Source organism: Panulirus ornatus, chromosome 57 (genome assembly GCF_036320965.1).
Source record: "Panulirus ornatus isolate Po-2019 chromosome 57, ASM3632096v1, whole genome shotgun sequence".
Taxonomy (NCBI): Eukaryota; Metazoa; Arthropoda; class Malacostraca; order Decapoda; family Palinuridae; genus Panulirus; species Panulirus ornatus.
Genome location: NC_092280.1, coordinates 31,407,922 through 31,423,535, shown reverse-complemented (window position 1 = coordinate 31,423,535; position 15,614 = coordinate 31,407,922). Strand labels below are relative to the sequence as shown.

Below are 15,614 nucleotides of genomic sequence, written 5' to 3'. Positions count from 1 at the left end.
CCCAAAATCAACTGTTCTGCTAACACAGTTCCTTCTACAATTATATGCACTGTTTTCTAACTACAATGACATGAATTCCACTTCAAATTCACTTCAGCTTAAATTTTCATAAAAAATCAAAATCAAGGCAAAAATACAATGCATCATTTTCAACATTTATTTGCTATATTACATACATATTTGTTTACATAAGTACAACTTACTAATTGCAAACCTCCACTGTGAACATGAAGTCTAAAACTCAATGGAGTCCTATTCCTTATCAATAATTCCCAATATGTCCATTCATACAACTTCCCAAACCTTTTCAGTGTTAACTTTCCTTAATTTTTTTATGAAAATTCCTCACTAATGTTTCCTGCTGTGTACTTAACAGAACCATTATTAATTAGCCCAATGCATTACCTCCAAACACAAGTAACAAAACCTCTGGAAGTGAAGCTAATTTTCACACCCATCATTACCAGTGCTAATTAATTCACACATGGTATTACAAGAATTACTGATATTACTAATCACATCCAGTGGGAAATCCAATTTGTTCTGTACTTTCTCACTATTAATTTTAGTATTCTAAAATACTGCTTTAGTTTATAATAAACATATATTTTGCTAAACTGACAGCTCCAAAGTTTATCAGGGACACATAATTTTTTACCTTTACCGTTGTTTGTATGGAGGAAGTACCAAGGTCATCACAAACAAAAGTTATAACACCAGTAAACTGCCATTGAAACCAATACCTTTTCCATGTCAGGAAAGTTCTGACAGACAGGATGATGTCAAACACAAGATCCAATCTCTCCTGTTATAATGTTTCCTTATGTAATGGATTATTCCTGGGGATAAAGTAAAAAGAATACTGCCCACTTATCTCCTCTGTGTCATAAAAGGCAACTCTGAGGGCAAGAGAAGAGGACTGGAAATCATCTGCATAACTCTCCAAAAGGTATGGACGAAAGAGCCCAAAATGGATCTCTAATCTTCCATGGCTTACTCATCTGTTCCAAACGCAACTTCGCTCATGCAATAGAGAACATGTACGAAAGAAGGAAATTGTAATAAATAAATAAATATGATATCCATGTTACAGCTTAACTTTCTGAATAATGGCTTAGACTATGGAGGTGGAGGTATATTAAATTCTGTATTTCTATGTCATTAACCAAATATGCCTTAATTCAAGGTATATTAAATTCTGTATTCCTATGTCATTAACCAAATATGCCTTAATTCAGTCTTGCAGCTTCATGGTGTTTTCTGCAATGGTAAGAGAAAATTATTTGAACAATGGTCGAAGTGAGTCTACATTATGTGGTACAACAATTATTAGTTTAGCTTGGATATTTAATTAAATTTTTCATGCCATTACCCAATTAATACAAGCACTGTTTTGCCACTCGCATCATACAGGTTACTCTACAATGATAAAGTTATGCATAAACAATGGTTGACACCATCTTGCAAAATCTACTTGGCCCAAATTCTTTTAAACCATTTTCCAATACCTAATCATTTACAGAAACTTCTTTCTTCCTTTCATACTTGTTTGCCATTTCCCATGTTAAAGATGTAGGTAGCACCATGAATAGATGAAGAAAAGAACGCCTCTTTCCCTTATCTATTCTGTGGTTGTTATGTGTAATGAATCAAAACCACAGCCTCCCATCCACAATCAAGCCCCACTGACCTCTCTGTGGTTTCTCCATTGCTTTATATTCAGGCCACTGAAAGCACGTCATCCTTGTATAACACATCACTCCGATTCAATCTACCCCATATGTGTCTTTCACCATCCTGCATAATCAGGTCTACACCAAAATATTTTTCACTCCATACTCCTACCTCCAACTTTATTTCCCCCTTCTCTTTTTCCTCCCAACTGACATATCTTCTCTTTATATGTCCAAGCCATTTCAGTATGCCCTCTTCAGCTCTTTAACAACTTTTAAGAAATCAAACATTCAATTACACTTGCATAGGCAAGAATTTGTCTCCACAACTCAACATCTTCATGGGAATTACTTTATGATTAAAGAGGGAATTTGTGGCCGTTTCCTTCAACACTCTTGCTGTTCATTATTTGTCTGTGTATAAACCTGTTGTGCATCATTAAAGTTTTTCAAGGTTTGGAAATTAAAAAGTACTATAAACTCTCCTTACCCCAAGTCATCTTCCCCATTAGCTACTGTCTGAAGGCACAATCAACTGACATTTCCTGAAATTGAATAAAATCCCATATCAAGAGTGCTTAACACACACACTGTAGTTTCTCTTCCTTCTCTCTATTGTGTAACCTTCTGACAGACTAGGTTAGAATTTTCTAGGTTAGAATCAAGTTCGTTTGTGGATTTCAAGTCCACCACTCACAGTGTCCTCAGTCACTTTATTCTCTTCATCAACCAGTCATACAATAAAAGCACTTTACATTGTCATCCACCAATCACACTATTAAAGTACTTCTTAACATCTTCATCCACAATAAAAGTACTTTACATCATCATTCATCAGTTATACTATAAAAGTATTTTACATCTTCATTCACCAGTCATACAATAAAAGCACTTCTTTACATCGTCACCCATCAGTCATACTATAAAAGCACTTCTTTACACCATCATCCACCAGTCATACCATAAAAGTACTTTTTGCATTGTCATCCAACAGTCATAGTATAAAAGTGCTTCTTTACACCTTCATCCACCAGTCGTACTATAAAAGTACTTCTTTACATCATCATCCACCAATCATACTATAAAAACACTTCTTTACATCTTTTTTAACAAGTGTCTTAATTTCATGTTATGTCCTGTGGTTGCTCTAACCCTATATCTCTCAAAGAGCTGTTCACTCTCCATATCATCAATCTTTGTGATCACATTACCATTAATTCTTCTCTTCTGAGGTGGTCAAATTTAGAGCCTTTGGCCTTCCTCTCTTAATTCTGGTACATCTTTGTTGACCTCCTTTGAAACTATGTTATTACCTCTTTGTGCTTCTTTAGGTACTGTGATGAAACCTGAGAAGTTTCTCCTAGTTTTGGCCTTATGTAGGATATGAACATGTTGCTATATATTTTATCTATATACTTTTTAAAGTCATTCTGAAATTTGTCAGCACACTGTTTGTCACCTTGACTATTCTCCTAATATGTGACTCAAGCAACAGGTTGGGAACATTGTCAACTCCCTAGTCTTTCTCACCCAGAGCATCCTGAAGCTTATTTCCTGCTGACAGCAATTATATTGGGACTTACTTTCACTTTGCCCTACCCTTATTACTTTACATTTCCTACGAATTTGATGATGATCATCAGCAATGTATCAGACCAACTTTACAGTCTATTTAGGTCCCTTTAAGTTAATGTAATCCTCCTCCATTTTCATTCCCTCATGACCTTCCCATCACCTGCAGGTACAAGTCCAAACCTCCAGATTAGTCGTTTACAGAGATCATGAAGATTAATGGTCCCAGAAGAGAAACCTGTGGCATTTTGTTGATCACCTTAACATTTGGATAAAGGCTCCTTTAGCATGCGTCCTTCATTCCCCTCTGCTGAGATAATCTACAATCATGTGAAGGAGTTTCCCCTTGTTCCTGCATGATGATCAAGCTACTCAATCAACCTTCCATGTGGTAATGTCAAATGCTTTCTGGCAGCACATATACAAATAATCCACCCTACCTTCCCTCAAATCCTCCTACAAGTTCAAGCCCTGATAACTCCAAACCTCTATTTCAAACTTGTTTTCCCCTCCCTTATTGTTCTCTCCATTTCCATCCAAGACTTGTACCCTCTTAACTCATCCTCTACATGTATCCAAACTATTTCAGCACACCCTCATTATCTCTTCAAACAATTTTAACAACCACTTCTCTCTTCTATCCTAACTATTCTAACTAGCTCAACCATCCTAAACCATAAACTGTCAAGCATTTCCTTCCCAGCATATTCACTCCCTTCTTACTATTTCATTTTCTGGGTCGATGCCTCACACTGGTAGAGTACTGCTGGGACTACAATACCACTGGACACATTCATCTTTGCCCTCCAAGACAATGATCACTTTCCACACACTCAACATTACCCTCATCCACCCTACTGTTCACTTCAGCTGTAACAGATCCACCCACTGCCATAACATCTCCAGGGTACCTAAAGCACTCCACTTTTGAAGGTTCACTCAAAACTACTTTCATAGGTTCACCCCATTCAAACCGACCCATGTCTTTCTCCTCTAAACCTCAAAACCATACTTTTATTCATGTTATATCTCAACTTCCTCCTTTCTCATACATTCTATTTCAGACACCAGCTTCTGCAATTAGTTGCTAAGTATGCCACCAAAATAGTATCATCCACAAATAATGACTTGCTTTTCCCAACCCAACTGAATGCAGACTCACTCATCTTCCCAAACTCCTTGCATTTACCTCCCTAACCATTCCATCCATGTACAGGTTAAAAAGCCATGGTGACTTTACACACTGTTGATACAGACCCATCTTCACCTAGAATCACTCGCCCTCCTTTCTATCTAGTTGTACACATACTCTCGATATAAACTCATCACTACTCCTAATAGCTTTCCTCAAAGAACATATATTCAAAGCATCATCCACAAAGCATTTCTATGAACTTGCTAATATGTTTTCTCCAGATGTGTAAATGCAGCATAGAAATCCTCTTTCTCTTGATTTTTCTAACTATAATTCTTCAGAGCAAATACATGTTCTACATACCCTCTACTACTTCTCAATCCACACTGTTCCTACTCGGTCTAATGCTACGTTCATGCCATGACCTTTTCATCACCACTTTCCCATACAACTTATTAGGTATAATCAACAAACTTATACCTCTATAATATGAACTCACTCTTGCCTCCCTTGCTTCTGTTTCGCGGTGTAAAGCCATACCGCCAGTCAGTCCTCTGGTATCTTTCACTGAAAATCCTTACAAACTGGTCAACAATACTTGTCAACCCATTCCAAGATAAATTCAAATGTAACTCCATCCAATTCACCCACACATCATCTCGTGCAAGGCTTTCATCACCTCTTTTCTTTTGCCATGCACATTACCACAACTCTCACAACTTAAATGTCAAGTACTTACACAACACTGCAGACATTTTTCTGCAACAAAACATTTTACAAACTGGATTAAAAAAGTAATATGAAAAGACATAAACAAATGCTTCAATTTATTCAGCACATAATTCAGTACCATGAACAAGTCAACCACAGCAAACAAACAGATTTGCACTTGGTCATTATTTTTCATCATGAAGCATATATATGTACATTTCAATATTTCAATCTACCAAATATACTTTTACTTTATTATATGCCTTACAATATATCAAAAGACTCATTTACAAAAATCATACAAAATTAAATTACAAAGTACAACTCTCTGCCATGAAGGGAAACTCTTTGCTATCTGGAAAACAAATAAATATAATTCATACAGGAAAGATTAATTATATCATTCCATTCCAAGAGAGAATTCAGTGCCATGCATGATTCAACAGCTACAAACCAAGGGCCTGCATTTTGTTTGTTATTTTTTGTTCATCCTATCAATTTTAAAACTTAAAAGTATATTAAACGTATTTTACTATATTTCAGGATGTTTGTACTTTATCCATTTATCAAAAGGTATATCAATGTAACAAGTACTTACATAACACTACTATCTTCCTGAAGGCAAAGCTCTCCCCAGCATCTGGAAAACAAATAAAAGTCAGACTAGAAAGCAGAATTGTTTTCTTCTGATATATGAGACACATTCGTCCCATGCATGAGTCAACCACCACAAACAAACAGATTTGCACTTGGTCATTATTTTTCATCATGAAGCATATATATGTACATTTCAATGATATTTCAATCTACCAAATGCACTTTTACTTTATTCCATGCCTTACAATGTATCAAAAAACTCATATTTACAATCCAAAATTTATACAAAATTAAATTACTTACAAAGTACAACACTCTGCCATGAAGAAAAACTCTAAGCTATCTGGAAAATAAACAAATATGATTCAGATTGGAAAGATTAATTATATCCTTCCACTCCAAGACAGAGTTCAGTGCCATGCATGATTCAACAACTACAAACCAAGGGCTTGCATTTTGTTTGTTTTTGTTCCATATCAATTTTATAAACTTAAAAGTAGTTAAAAATTTATTTATATCTATTATACTTGATAGCAGTTTCCCACGTCAGCGAAGTAGCGCCAGGAAACAGACAAAGAAGGGCCCATACACATATATCCATAACATATTATATCTATATATTTATCGAGGGTGTAAGGCACGTGTACGTGTAGGAAGAGAGGAAAGTGATTGGTCCTCAATGAATGTAGGTTTGCAGAAGGGGTGTGTGATGTCTCCATGGTTGTTTAATTTGTTTATGGATGGGGTTGTTAGGGAGGTTAGAGTTTTGGAAGGAGGGGCAAGTATGCAGTCTGTTGTGGATGAGAGAGCTTGGGAAGCGAGTCAGAGGTTGTTCACTGATGATACAGCGCTGGTGGCTGATTCATGTGAGAAACTGCAGAAGCTGGTGACTGAGTTTGGTAAAGTGTGTGACAGAAGAAAGCTGCGAGTAAATGTGGATAAGAGCAAGGTTATTAGGTACAGTAGGGTTGAGGGACAAGTCAACTGGGAGGTAAGTTTGAATGGAGAAAAACTGGAGGAAGTGAAGTGTTATAGATATCTGGGAGTGGATCTGGCAGTGGACGGAACCATGGAAGTGAAATCGTAGGGTGGGGGAGGGGGGCGACAGTTCAGGGAGCATTGAAGAATGTGTGGAAGTCGAGAACATTATCTCGGAAACCAAAAATGAATAAGTTTGAAGGAATAGTGGTTCCAACAATGTTATATGGTTGCGAGGTATGGGCTATGGGATAGAGTTGTGCGGAGGAGGATGGATGAGCTGGAAAAGAGATGTTTGAGGACAATATGTGGTGTGAGGTGGTTTGATCAAGAGTAATAATAGGGTAAGAGAGATGTGTGGTAATAAAAAGAGTATGGTTGAGAGAGCAGAAGAGGGTGTTTTGAAATGGTTTGGTCACATGGAGAGAATGAGTGAGGAAAGATTGACCAAGAGGATATATGTGTCAGAGGTGGAAGGAACGAGGAGAAATGGAAGACCAAATTGGAGGAGGAAAGATGGACTGAAAAAGATTTTGAGCGATCGGGGCCTGAACATGGAGGAGGGTGGAAGGCATGCAAGGAACAGTGTGAACTGGAACAATGTGGTATACCAGGGTCGACATGCTGTCAATGGATTGAACCAGGGCATGTGAAGCATCTGGGGTAAATCATAGAAAGTTCTGTGAGGCCTGGATATGGAAAGGGAGTTGTGGTTTCAGTGGATTATACATGACACCTAGAGACTGAGTGTGAATGAATGTGGCCTTTGTCGTCTTTTCCTAGCGCTACCTCGCGCACATGAGGGGGGGAGGGCTTTGTTATTTCATGTGTGGCAGGGTGGCTATGGGAATGAATAAAGGCAGACAGTATGAATTATGTACATGTGTATATATATATGTATATGTCTGTGTGTGTATATATATGTATACGTTGAGATGTATAGGTATGTATATTTGCGTGTGTGGACGTGTATGTATACACATGTGTATGTGGGTGGGTTGGGCTATTCTTTTGTCTGTTTCAATGTGCTACCTCGCTAACGCAGGAGACAGCGACAAAGCAAAATAAAAAAAAAACTATTATAATAATTGCTGTTTCCCGTGTCAGAGGTGGTGCCAGAAAACAGACGAAGAATGGTCCATCCACTCATACACATTTATATATACATAAATGCCCATACACACACACATACATACACATACAAATACATATATACACCTGTACATACTCATACTTGCTTGCCTTCATCCATTCCTGTTGCTACCCCACCCAACAGGAAATAACATCGCTACCCCCCACTTCAGCGAGGTAGTGCCATGAAAAGACAAAAAAGGCAACATTTGTTCACACTCGGTCTCTAATTGTCAATGTAATGCACTGAAACCATAGCTCCCTATCCACATCCAGGCCCTACAGATCTTTCCATGGTTTACCCAGATGGTTCACATGCCCTGGTTCAATCCATTGACAACATTGACCCTGGTAAACTACATTGTTCCTATTCACTCTATTCCTTGCATACCTATCACCCTCCTGTATGTTCAGGCCCTAATTGCTCAAAATCTTTTTCACTCCATCCTTCCACCTCCCATTTGGTCTCCCGCTTCCCTTTCTTCCCTCCACCTCTGACACACACATACTCTGTCAATCTTTCCTCATTCATTCTCTCCATATGTCCAAACCATTTCAACACACCCTCCTCTACTTTCTTAACCAAATTCATTATATTTCCACACATCTCCCTTAGCCTTTCATTACTTACCTGATCAAACCACCTCAAACCTCATGTTCATATTGTCCTAAAGCATTTCATTTCCAACACATCCACCCTCCTCTGTACAACCCTATCTATATCCCATGCCTCGCAACCATATAATATTGTTGGAACTACTATTCCTTCGAACATACTCATTTTCGCACTCTGTGATAACATTCCTTCCACACCTTCTTCATCGCACATATACATATATACATATTCATTCTTGCTTGCCGTCATCCATTCCTACCACCACCCCGCCCCACAGGAAACAGCATCGCTACCTCCTCGCTTCAATGAGGTAGGGCCCCCTGCTCCAGCCCCCTTTAGTCACTTCCTATAACACACGGGAAATACGTGAGAAGTATTTCAGGACTTACAATCATCAAACACGTTTGTACTTTATCTATTTATCAAAAGGTACATCAATGCATGAAGTACTTACATAACACTACTATCTTCCCAGAACCAAAGATCTCCCCAGCAAATGGAAAACATATAAACAAGTAAGACTAGAAAGCATAATTGTTTTCTTCCAATAAATTTGCCCTTAGTCATTATTTTTCATCATGAAACATATATATTGACATTTCAATGATATTTCAATATACCAAATGTACTTTTACTTTATTACATGCCTTAAAATGTATCAAAAGATTCATATTTACGATCCAAAAATCATACAAAAATTAAATCACAAAGTACAACACTCTGCCATGAAGGAAAACTCTTAAGTTATCTGGAAAATAAATAAATATAATTCAGTTTGGAAAGATCAATTATATCCTTCCAGTCCAAGACAGAGTTCAGTGCCACGCATGATTCAACAACTACAAACCAAGAGCTTACATTTTGTTCGTTATTTTTTTCATCATATCAATTTTACGTGTTAATTGACAGGCGTGCGAAAGAGAGACTTTTGGATGTTAATGTGCTGAGAGGTGCAACTGGAGGGATGTCTGATCATTATCTTGTGGAGGCTAAGGTGAAGATTTGTATGGGTTTTCAGAAAAAAAGAGTGAATGTTGGGGTGAAGAGGGTGGTGAGAGTAAGTGAGCTTGGGAAGGAGACTTGTGTGAGGAAGTACCAGGAGAGACTGAGTACAGAATGGAAAAAGGTGAGAACAATGGAAGTAAGGGGAGTGGGGGAGGAATGGGATGTATTTAGGGAATCAGTGATGGATTGCGCAATAGATGCTTGTGGCATGAGAAGAGTGGGAGGTGGGTTGATTAGAAAAGGTAGTGAGTGGTGGGATGAAGAAGTAAGAGTATTAGTGAAAGAGAAGAGAGAGGCATTTGGACGGTTTTTGCAGGGAAAAAATGCAGTTGAGTGGGAGACGTATAAAAGAAAGAGACAGGAGGTCAAGAAAAAGGTGCAAGAGGTGAAAAAAAGGGCAAATGAGAGTTGGGGTGAGAGAGTATCATTAAATTTTAGGGAGAATAAAAAGATGTTCTGGAAGGAGGTAAATAAAGTGCGTAAGACAAGGGAGCAAATGGGAACTTCAGTGAAGGGTGCAAATGGGGAGGTGATAACAAGTAGTGGTGATGTGAGAAGGAGATGGAGTGAGTATTTTGAAGGTTTGTTGAATGTGTTTGATGATAGAGTGGCAGATATAGGGTGTTTTGGTCGAGGTGGTGTGCAAAGTGAGAGGGTTAGGGAAAATGATTTGGTAAACAGAGAAGAGGTAGTAAAAGCTTTGCGGAAGATGAAAGCCGGCAAGGCAGCAGGTTTGGATGGTATTGCAGTGGAATTTATTAAAAAAGGGGGTGACTGTATTGTTGACTGGTTGGTAAGGTTATTTAATGTATGTATGACTCACGGTGAGGTGCCTGAGGATTGGCGGAATGCGTGCATAGTGCCATTGTACAAAGGCAAAGGGGATAAGAGTGAGTGCTCAAATTACAGAGGTATAAGTTTGTTGAGTATTCCTGGTAAATTATATGGGAGGGTATTGATTGAGAGGGTGAAGGCATGTACAGAGCATCAGATTGGGGAAGAGCAGTGTGGTTTCAGAAGTGGTAGAGGATGTGTGGATCAGGTGTTTGCTTTGAAGAATGTGAGAAATACTTAGAAAAGCAAATGGATTTGTATGTAGCATTTATGGATCTGGAGAAGGCATATGATAGAGTTGATAGAGATGCTCTGTGGAAGGTATTAAGAATATATGGTGTGGGAGGCAAGTTGTTAGAAGCAGTGAAAAGTTTTTATCGAGGATGTAAGGCATGTGTACGTGTAGGAAGAGAGGAAAGTGATTGGTTCTCAGTGAATGTAGGTTTGCGGCAGGGGTGTGTGATGTCTCCATGGTTGTTTAATTTGTTTATGGATGGGGTTGTTAGGGAGGTGAATGCAAGAGTTTTGGAAAGAGGGGCAAGTATGAAGTCTGTTGGGGATGAGAGAGCTTGGGAAGTGAGTCAGTTGTTGTTCGCTGATGATACAGCGCTGGTGGCTGATTCATGTGAGAAACTGCAGAAGCTGGTGACTGAGTTTGGTAAAGTGTGTGAAAGAAGAAAGTTAAGAGTAAATGTGAATAAGAGCAAGGTTATTAGGTACAGTAGGGTTGAGGGTCAAGTCAATTGGGAGGTGAGTTTGAAGGGAGAAAAACTGGAGGAAGTGAAGTGTTTTAGATATCTGGGAGTGGATCTGGCAGCGGATGGAACCATGGAAGCGGAAGTGGATCATAGGGTGGGGGAGGGGGCGAAAATTCTGGGAGCCTTGAAGAATGTGTGGAAGTCGAGAACATTATCTCGGAAAGCAAAAATGGGTATGTTTGAAGGAATAGTGGTTCCAACAATGTTGTATGGTTGCGAGGCGTGGGCTATGGATTGAGTTGTGCGCAGGAGGATGGATGTGCTGGAAATGAGATGTTTGAGGACAATGTGTGGTGTGAGGTGGTTTGGTTAGGTTAGGTAACGTTAGTAACGTAAGGGTAAGAGAGATGTGTGGAAATAAAAAGAGCGTGGTTGAGAGAGCAGAAGAGGGTGTTTTGAAATAGTTTGGGCACATGGAGAGAAAGAGTGAGGAGAGATTGACCAAGAGGATATATGTGTCGGAGGTGGAGGGAACGAGGAGAAGAGGGAGACCAAATTGGAGGTGGAAAGATGGAGTGAAAAAGATTTTGTGTGATCAGGGCCTGAACATGCAGGAGGGTGAAAGGAGGGCAAGGAATAGAGTGAATTGGAGCGATGTGGTATACCGGGGTTGACGTGCTGTCAGTGGATTGAATCAAGGCATGTGAAGCGTCTGGGGTAAACCATGGAAAGCTGTGTAGGTATGTATATTTGTGGTGTGGACGTGTGTATATACATGTGTATGGGGGTGGGTTGGGCCATTTCTTTCGTCTGTTTCCTTGCGCCACCTCGCAAACGCGGGAGACAGTGGCAAAAAAAAAAAAAAAACAATTTTACAAACTTAAAAGTATAAACATACATTACTATATTTCAGGACTTATCAAACATGTTTGTACGTACTTTATCCATTCATCAAAAGGTACATCAATGCAACAAGTACTTACATAACACTACTATCTTCCTGGAGGCAAAGCTCTCCCTAGCATCTGGAAAACAAGTCAGACTAGAAAGCATGTTTTCTTCCGATATACGAGACACCTTTGTCCTATCCATGAGGCTACCACCACAAACAAACACATTTGCATTTAGTCATTATTTTTCATCATGAAGCATATATAAGTACATTTCAATATTTCTATCTACTAAATGTACTTTTACTTTATCCATGCCTTACAATGTATCAAAAGATTCATATTTACAGTCCAAAAATCATACAAAAATTAAATTACTTACAAAATACAACATTCTGCCATGAAGGAAAACTCTAAGCTATCTGAAAAATACATAAATATAACTCAGATTGGAAAGATTACTTACATCCTTTCATTCCAAGACAGTGTTCAGTGCCATGCATGATTCAACAACTACAAACCAATGGCTTGCATTTTGTTCATTATTTTTTGTTCATCAATTTCATAAACTTAAAAGTATATCAAACATTGATTTATATTCATTATACCTGACCGCCATTTCCTGTGTCGAGGTAGCACCAGGAAACATGAAAAATGGCCCATACACACATATACACAGGCATATACATATATACTTTTTTTCTTTCAAACTATTCGCCATTTCCCGCGTTAGCGAGGTAGCGTTAAGAACAGAGAACTGGGCCTTTGAGGGAATATCCTCACCTGGCCCCTTCTCTGTTCCTTCTTTTGGAAAATAGAAAAAAAAAAAAAAAAATGAGAGGGGAGGATTTCCAGCCCCCCGCTCCCTCCCCTTTTAGTTGCCTTCTACGACACGCAGGGAATACGTGGGAAGTATTCTTTCTCCCCTATCCCCAGGGATAATTAACATATACACATGGACATATTCATACTTGCTTGCCTTCATCCATTCCTGTCACTACCCACCCAGCCACACAGGGAATATCAATGATACCCCCTGCTTCAGCGAGGTAGCACCAGAAAAACAGAGAAAAAAGGCCACATTCGTTCACACTCAGTCTCTAGCAGTCATGTAATGCACTGAAACCAAAGCTCCCTATCCACTTCCAGACACGGCAGACCTTGCCATGGTTTACCCCAGAGCTTCATATGCCATGATTGAATTCATCGACAGCATGTCAACCCCAGTACACCACATCGTTCCAATTCACTCTATTCCTTGCACACCTCTCATCCTCCTGTATGTTCTGGCATCAATCGCCCAAAATCTTTTTCACTCCATAATTCTCTCTCCAATTTGGTCTCCAGTTTCTTGTTCCCTTCACCTCTGATACATATACATCCTCTCTGTCAATCTTTATTCACTCATTCTCTCCATATGTCCAAACCATTTCAACACACCCTCTTTTGCTCTTTCAAACACACTTTTTTATTTCCACAAGTCCTTACTCGATTAAACCACCTCACACCACCTACTGTCCTCAAACATTTCATATCGAACACAGCCACCCTCCTCCATACAACCCTATCTATAGCTCATGCCTCGCAACCATATAACATTGTTGGAACTACTATTCCTTTAAACATACCCATTTTTGCTCTGAGATAACATTCTCTCATTCCACACATTCTTCATCTCAGACATATATACACATGTACATATTCGTACCTGCTTGCCTTCATCCAATCTTGGCACTACCCTTCCCCAAAGGAAACAGTATTATTAACCCCCACTTCAGCATGGTAGCACCCCCCAGCTCCCACCCCCTTTAGTCACCTATAAACACATGGGGAATACGTGGGGAGTATTTCAGGACTTACAATTATCAAACATGTTTGTACTTCATCCATTTATCAAAAGGAATATCAATGCAAGTACTTACACAACACTACTATCTTCACAGAAGTAAAGCTCTCCCCAGCATCTGGAAAAGAAATAAAAGCCATGATAGAAAGCATAAGTGTTTACTTCCAATATATGAGACACCTTCGTCCCATCCATGAGTAAACCACCACAAACAAACAGATTTGCACTTAGTCATTATTTTTCATCGTGAAGCATATATATATGTGCATTTCAATGATATTTCAATCTACTAAATGTACTTTTACTTTATTCCATGCCTTACAATGTATCAAAACATTCATATTTTATTTTATTTATTTATTTTATTATACTTTGTCGCTGTCTCCCGCGTTTGCGAGGTAGCGCAAGGAAACAGACGAAAGAAATGGCCCAACCCCCCCATACACATGTATATACATACGTCCACACACGCAAATATACATACCTACACAGCTTTCCATGGCTTACCCCAGACGCTTCACATGCCTTGATTCAATCCACTGACAGCACGTCAACCCCGGTATACCACATCGCTCCAATTCACTCTATTCCTTGCCCTCCTTTCACCCTCCTGCATGTTCAGGCCCCGATCACACAAAATCTTTTTCACTCCATCTTTCCACCTCCAATTTGGTCTCCCTCTTCTCCTTGTTCCCTCCACCTCCGACACATATATCCTCTTGGTCAATCTTTCCTCACTCATCCTCTCCATGTGCCCAAACCACTTCAAAACACCCTCTTCTGCTCTCTCAACCACGCTCTTTTTATTTCCACACATCTCTCTTACCCTTACGTTACTCACTCGATCAAACCACCTCACACCACACATTGTCCTCAAACATCTCATTTCCAGCACATCCATCCTCCTGCGCACAACTCTATCCATAGCCCACGCCTCGCAACCATACAACATTGTTGGAACCACTATTCCTTCAAACATACCCATTTTTGCTTTCCGAGATAATGTTCTCGACTTCCACACATTCTTCAAGGCCCCCAGAATTTTCGCCCCCTCCCCCACCTATGATCCACTTCCGCTTCCATGGTTCCATCCGCTGCCAGATCCACTCCCAGATATCTAAAACACTTCACTTCCTCCAGTTTTTCTCCATTCAAACTCACCTCCCAATTGACTTGACCCTCAACCCTACTGTACCTAATAACCTTGCTCTTATTCACATTTACTCTTAACTTTCTTCTTCCACACACTTTACCAAACTCAGTCACCAGCTTCTGCAGTTTCTCACATGAATCAGCCACCAGCGCTGTATCATCAGCGAACAACAACTGACTCACTTCCCAAGCTCTCTCATCCCCAACAGACTTCATACTTGCCCCTCTTTCCAAAACTCTTGCATTTACCTCCCTAACAACCCCATCCATAAACAAATTAAACAACCATGGAGACATCACACACCCCTGCCGCAAACCTACCACATCGCTCCAATTCACTCTATTCCTTGCCCTCCTTTCACCCTCCTGCATGTTCAGGCCCTGATCACACAAAATCTTTTTCACTCCATCTTTCCACCTCCAATTTGGTCTCCCTCTTCTCCTTGTTCCCTCCACCTCCGACACATATATCCTCTTGGTCAATCTTTCCTCACTCATCCTCTCCATGTGCCCAAACCACTTCAAAACACCCTCTTCTGCTCTCTCAACCACGCTCTTTTTATTTCCACACATCTCTCTTACCCTTACGTTACTCACTCGATCAAACCACCTCACACCACACATTGTCCTCAAACATCTCATTTCCAGCACATCCATCCTCCTGCGCACAACTCTATCCATAGCCCACGCCTCGCAACCATACAACATTGTTGGAACCACTATTCCTTCAAATATACCCATTTTTGCTTTCCGAGATAATGTTCTCGACTTCCACA

The 15,614-nt window shown here is 39.6% G+C and overlaps 1 protein-coding gene across 38 annotated transcripts in view; it reads right to left on the bottom strand.

Moving 5' to 3' along the window:
- Nucleotides 1–15,614, bottom strand: part of LOC139766418 (uncharacterized) — a 79,147-nt gene that overhangs the window by 19,144 nt on the left and 44,389 nt on the right. For 15 of the 38 annotated variants that reach the window (XR_011716882.1, XR_011716876.1, XR_011716875.1 and 12 more), the window contains 5 exons: nucleotides 13,763–13,804; nucleotides 12,223–12,262; nucleotides 11,934–11,975; nucleotides 5,992–6,031; nucleotides 144–5,731 (listed from right to left, as the gene is read on the bottom strand). Coding sequence is in view for 9 of the 38 variants with exons in the window: in XM_071695076.1 (XP_071551177.1) it covers nucleotides 2,182–2,218; nucleotides 5,690–5,731; nucleotides 5,992–6,031; nucleotides 13,763–13,804 (161 nt within the window). In the remaining 29 variants the exon portion in view is untranslated. Of the gene's footprint in view, nucleotides 1–143; nucleotides 5,732–5,991; nucleotides 6,032–8,867; nucleotides 10,618–11,933; nucleotides 11,976–12,222; nucleotides 12,263–13,762; nucleotides 13,805–15,614 lie in introns of those variants that run through there. The other 23 variants (XR_011716887.1, XR_011716867.1, XR_011716868.1 and 20 more) reach the window with 23 other exon arrangements.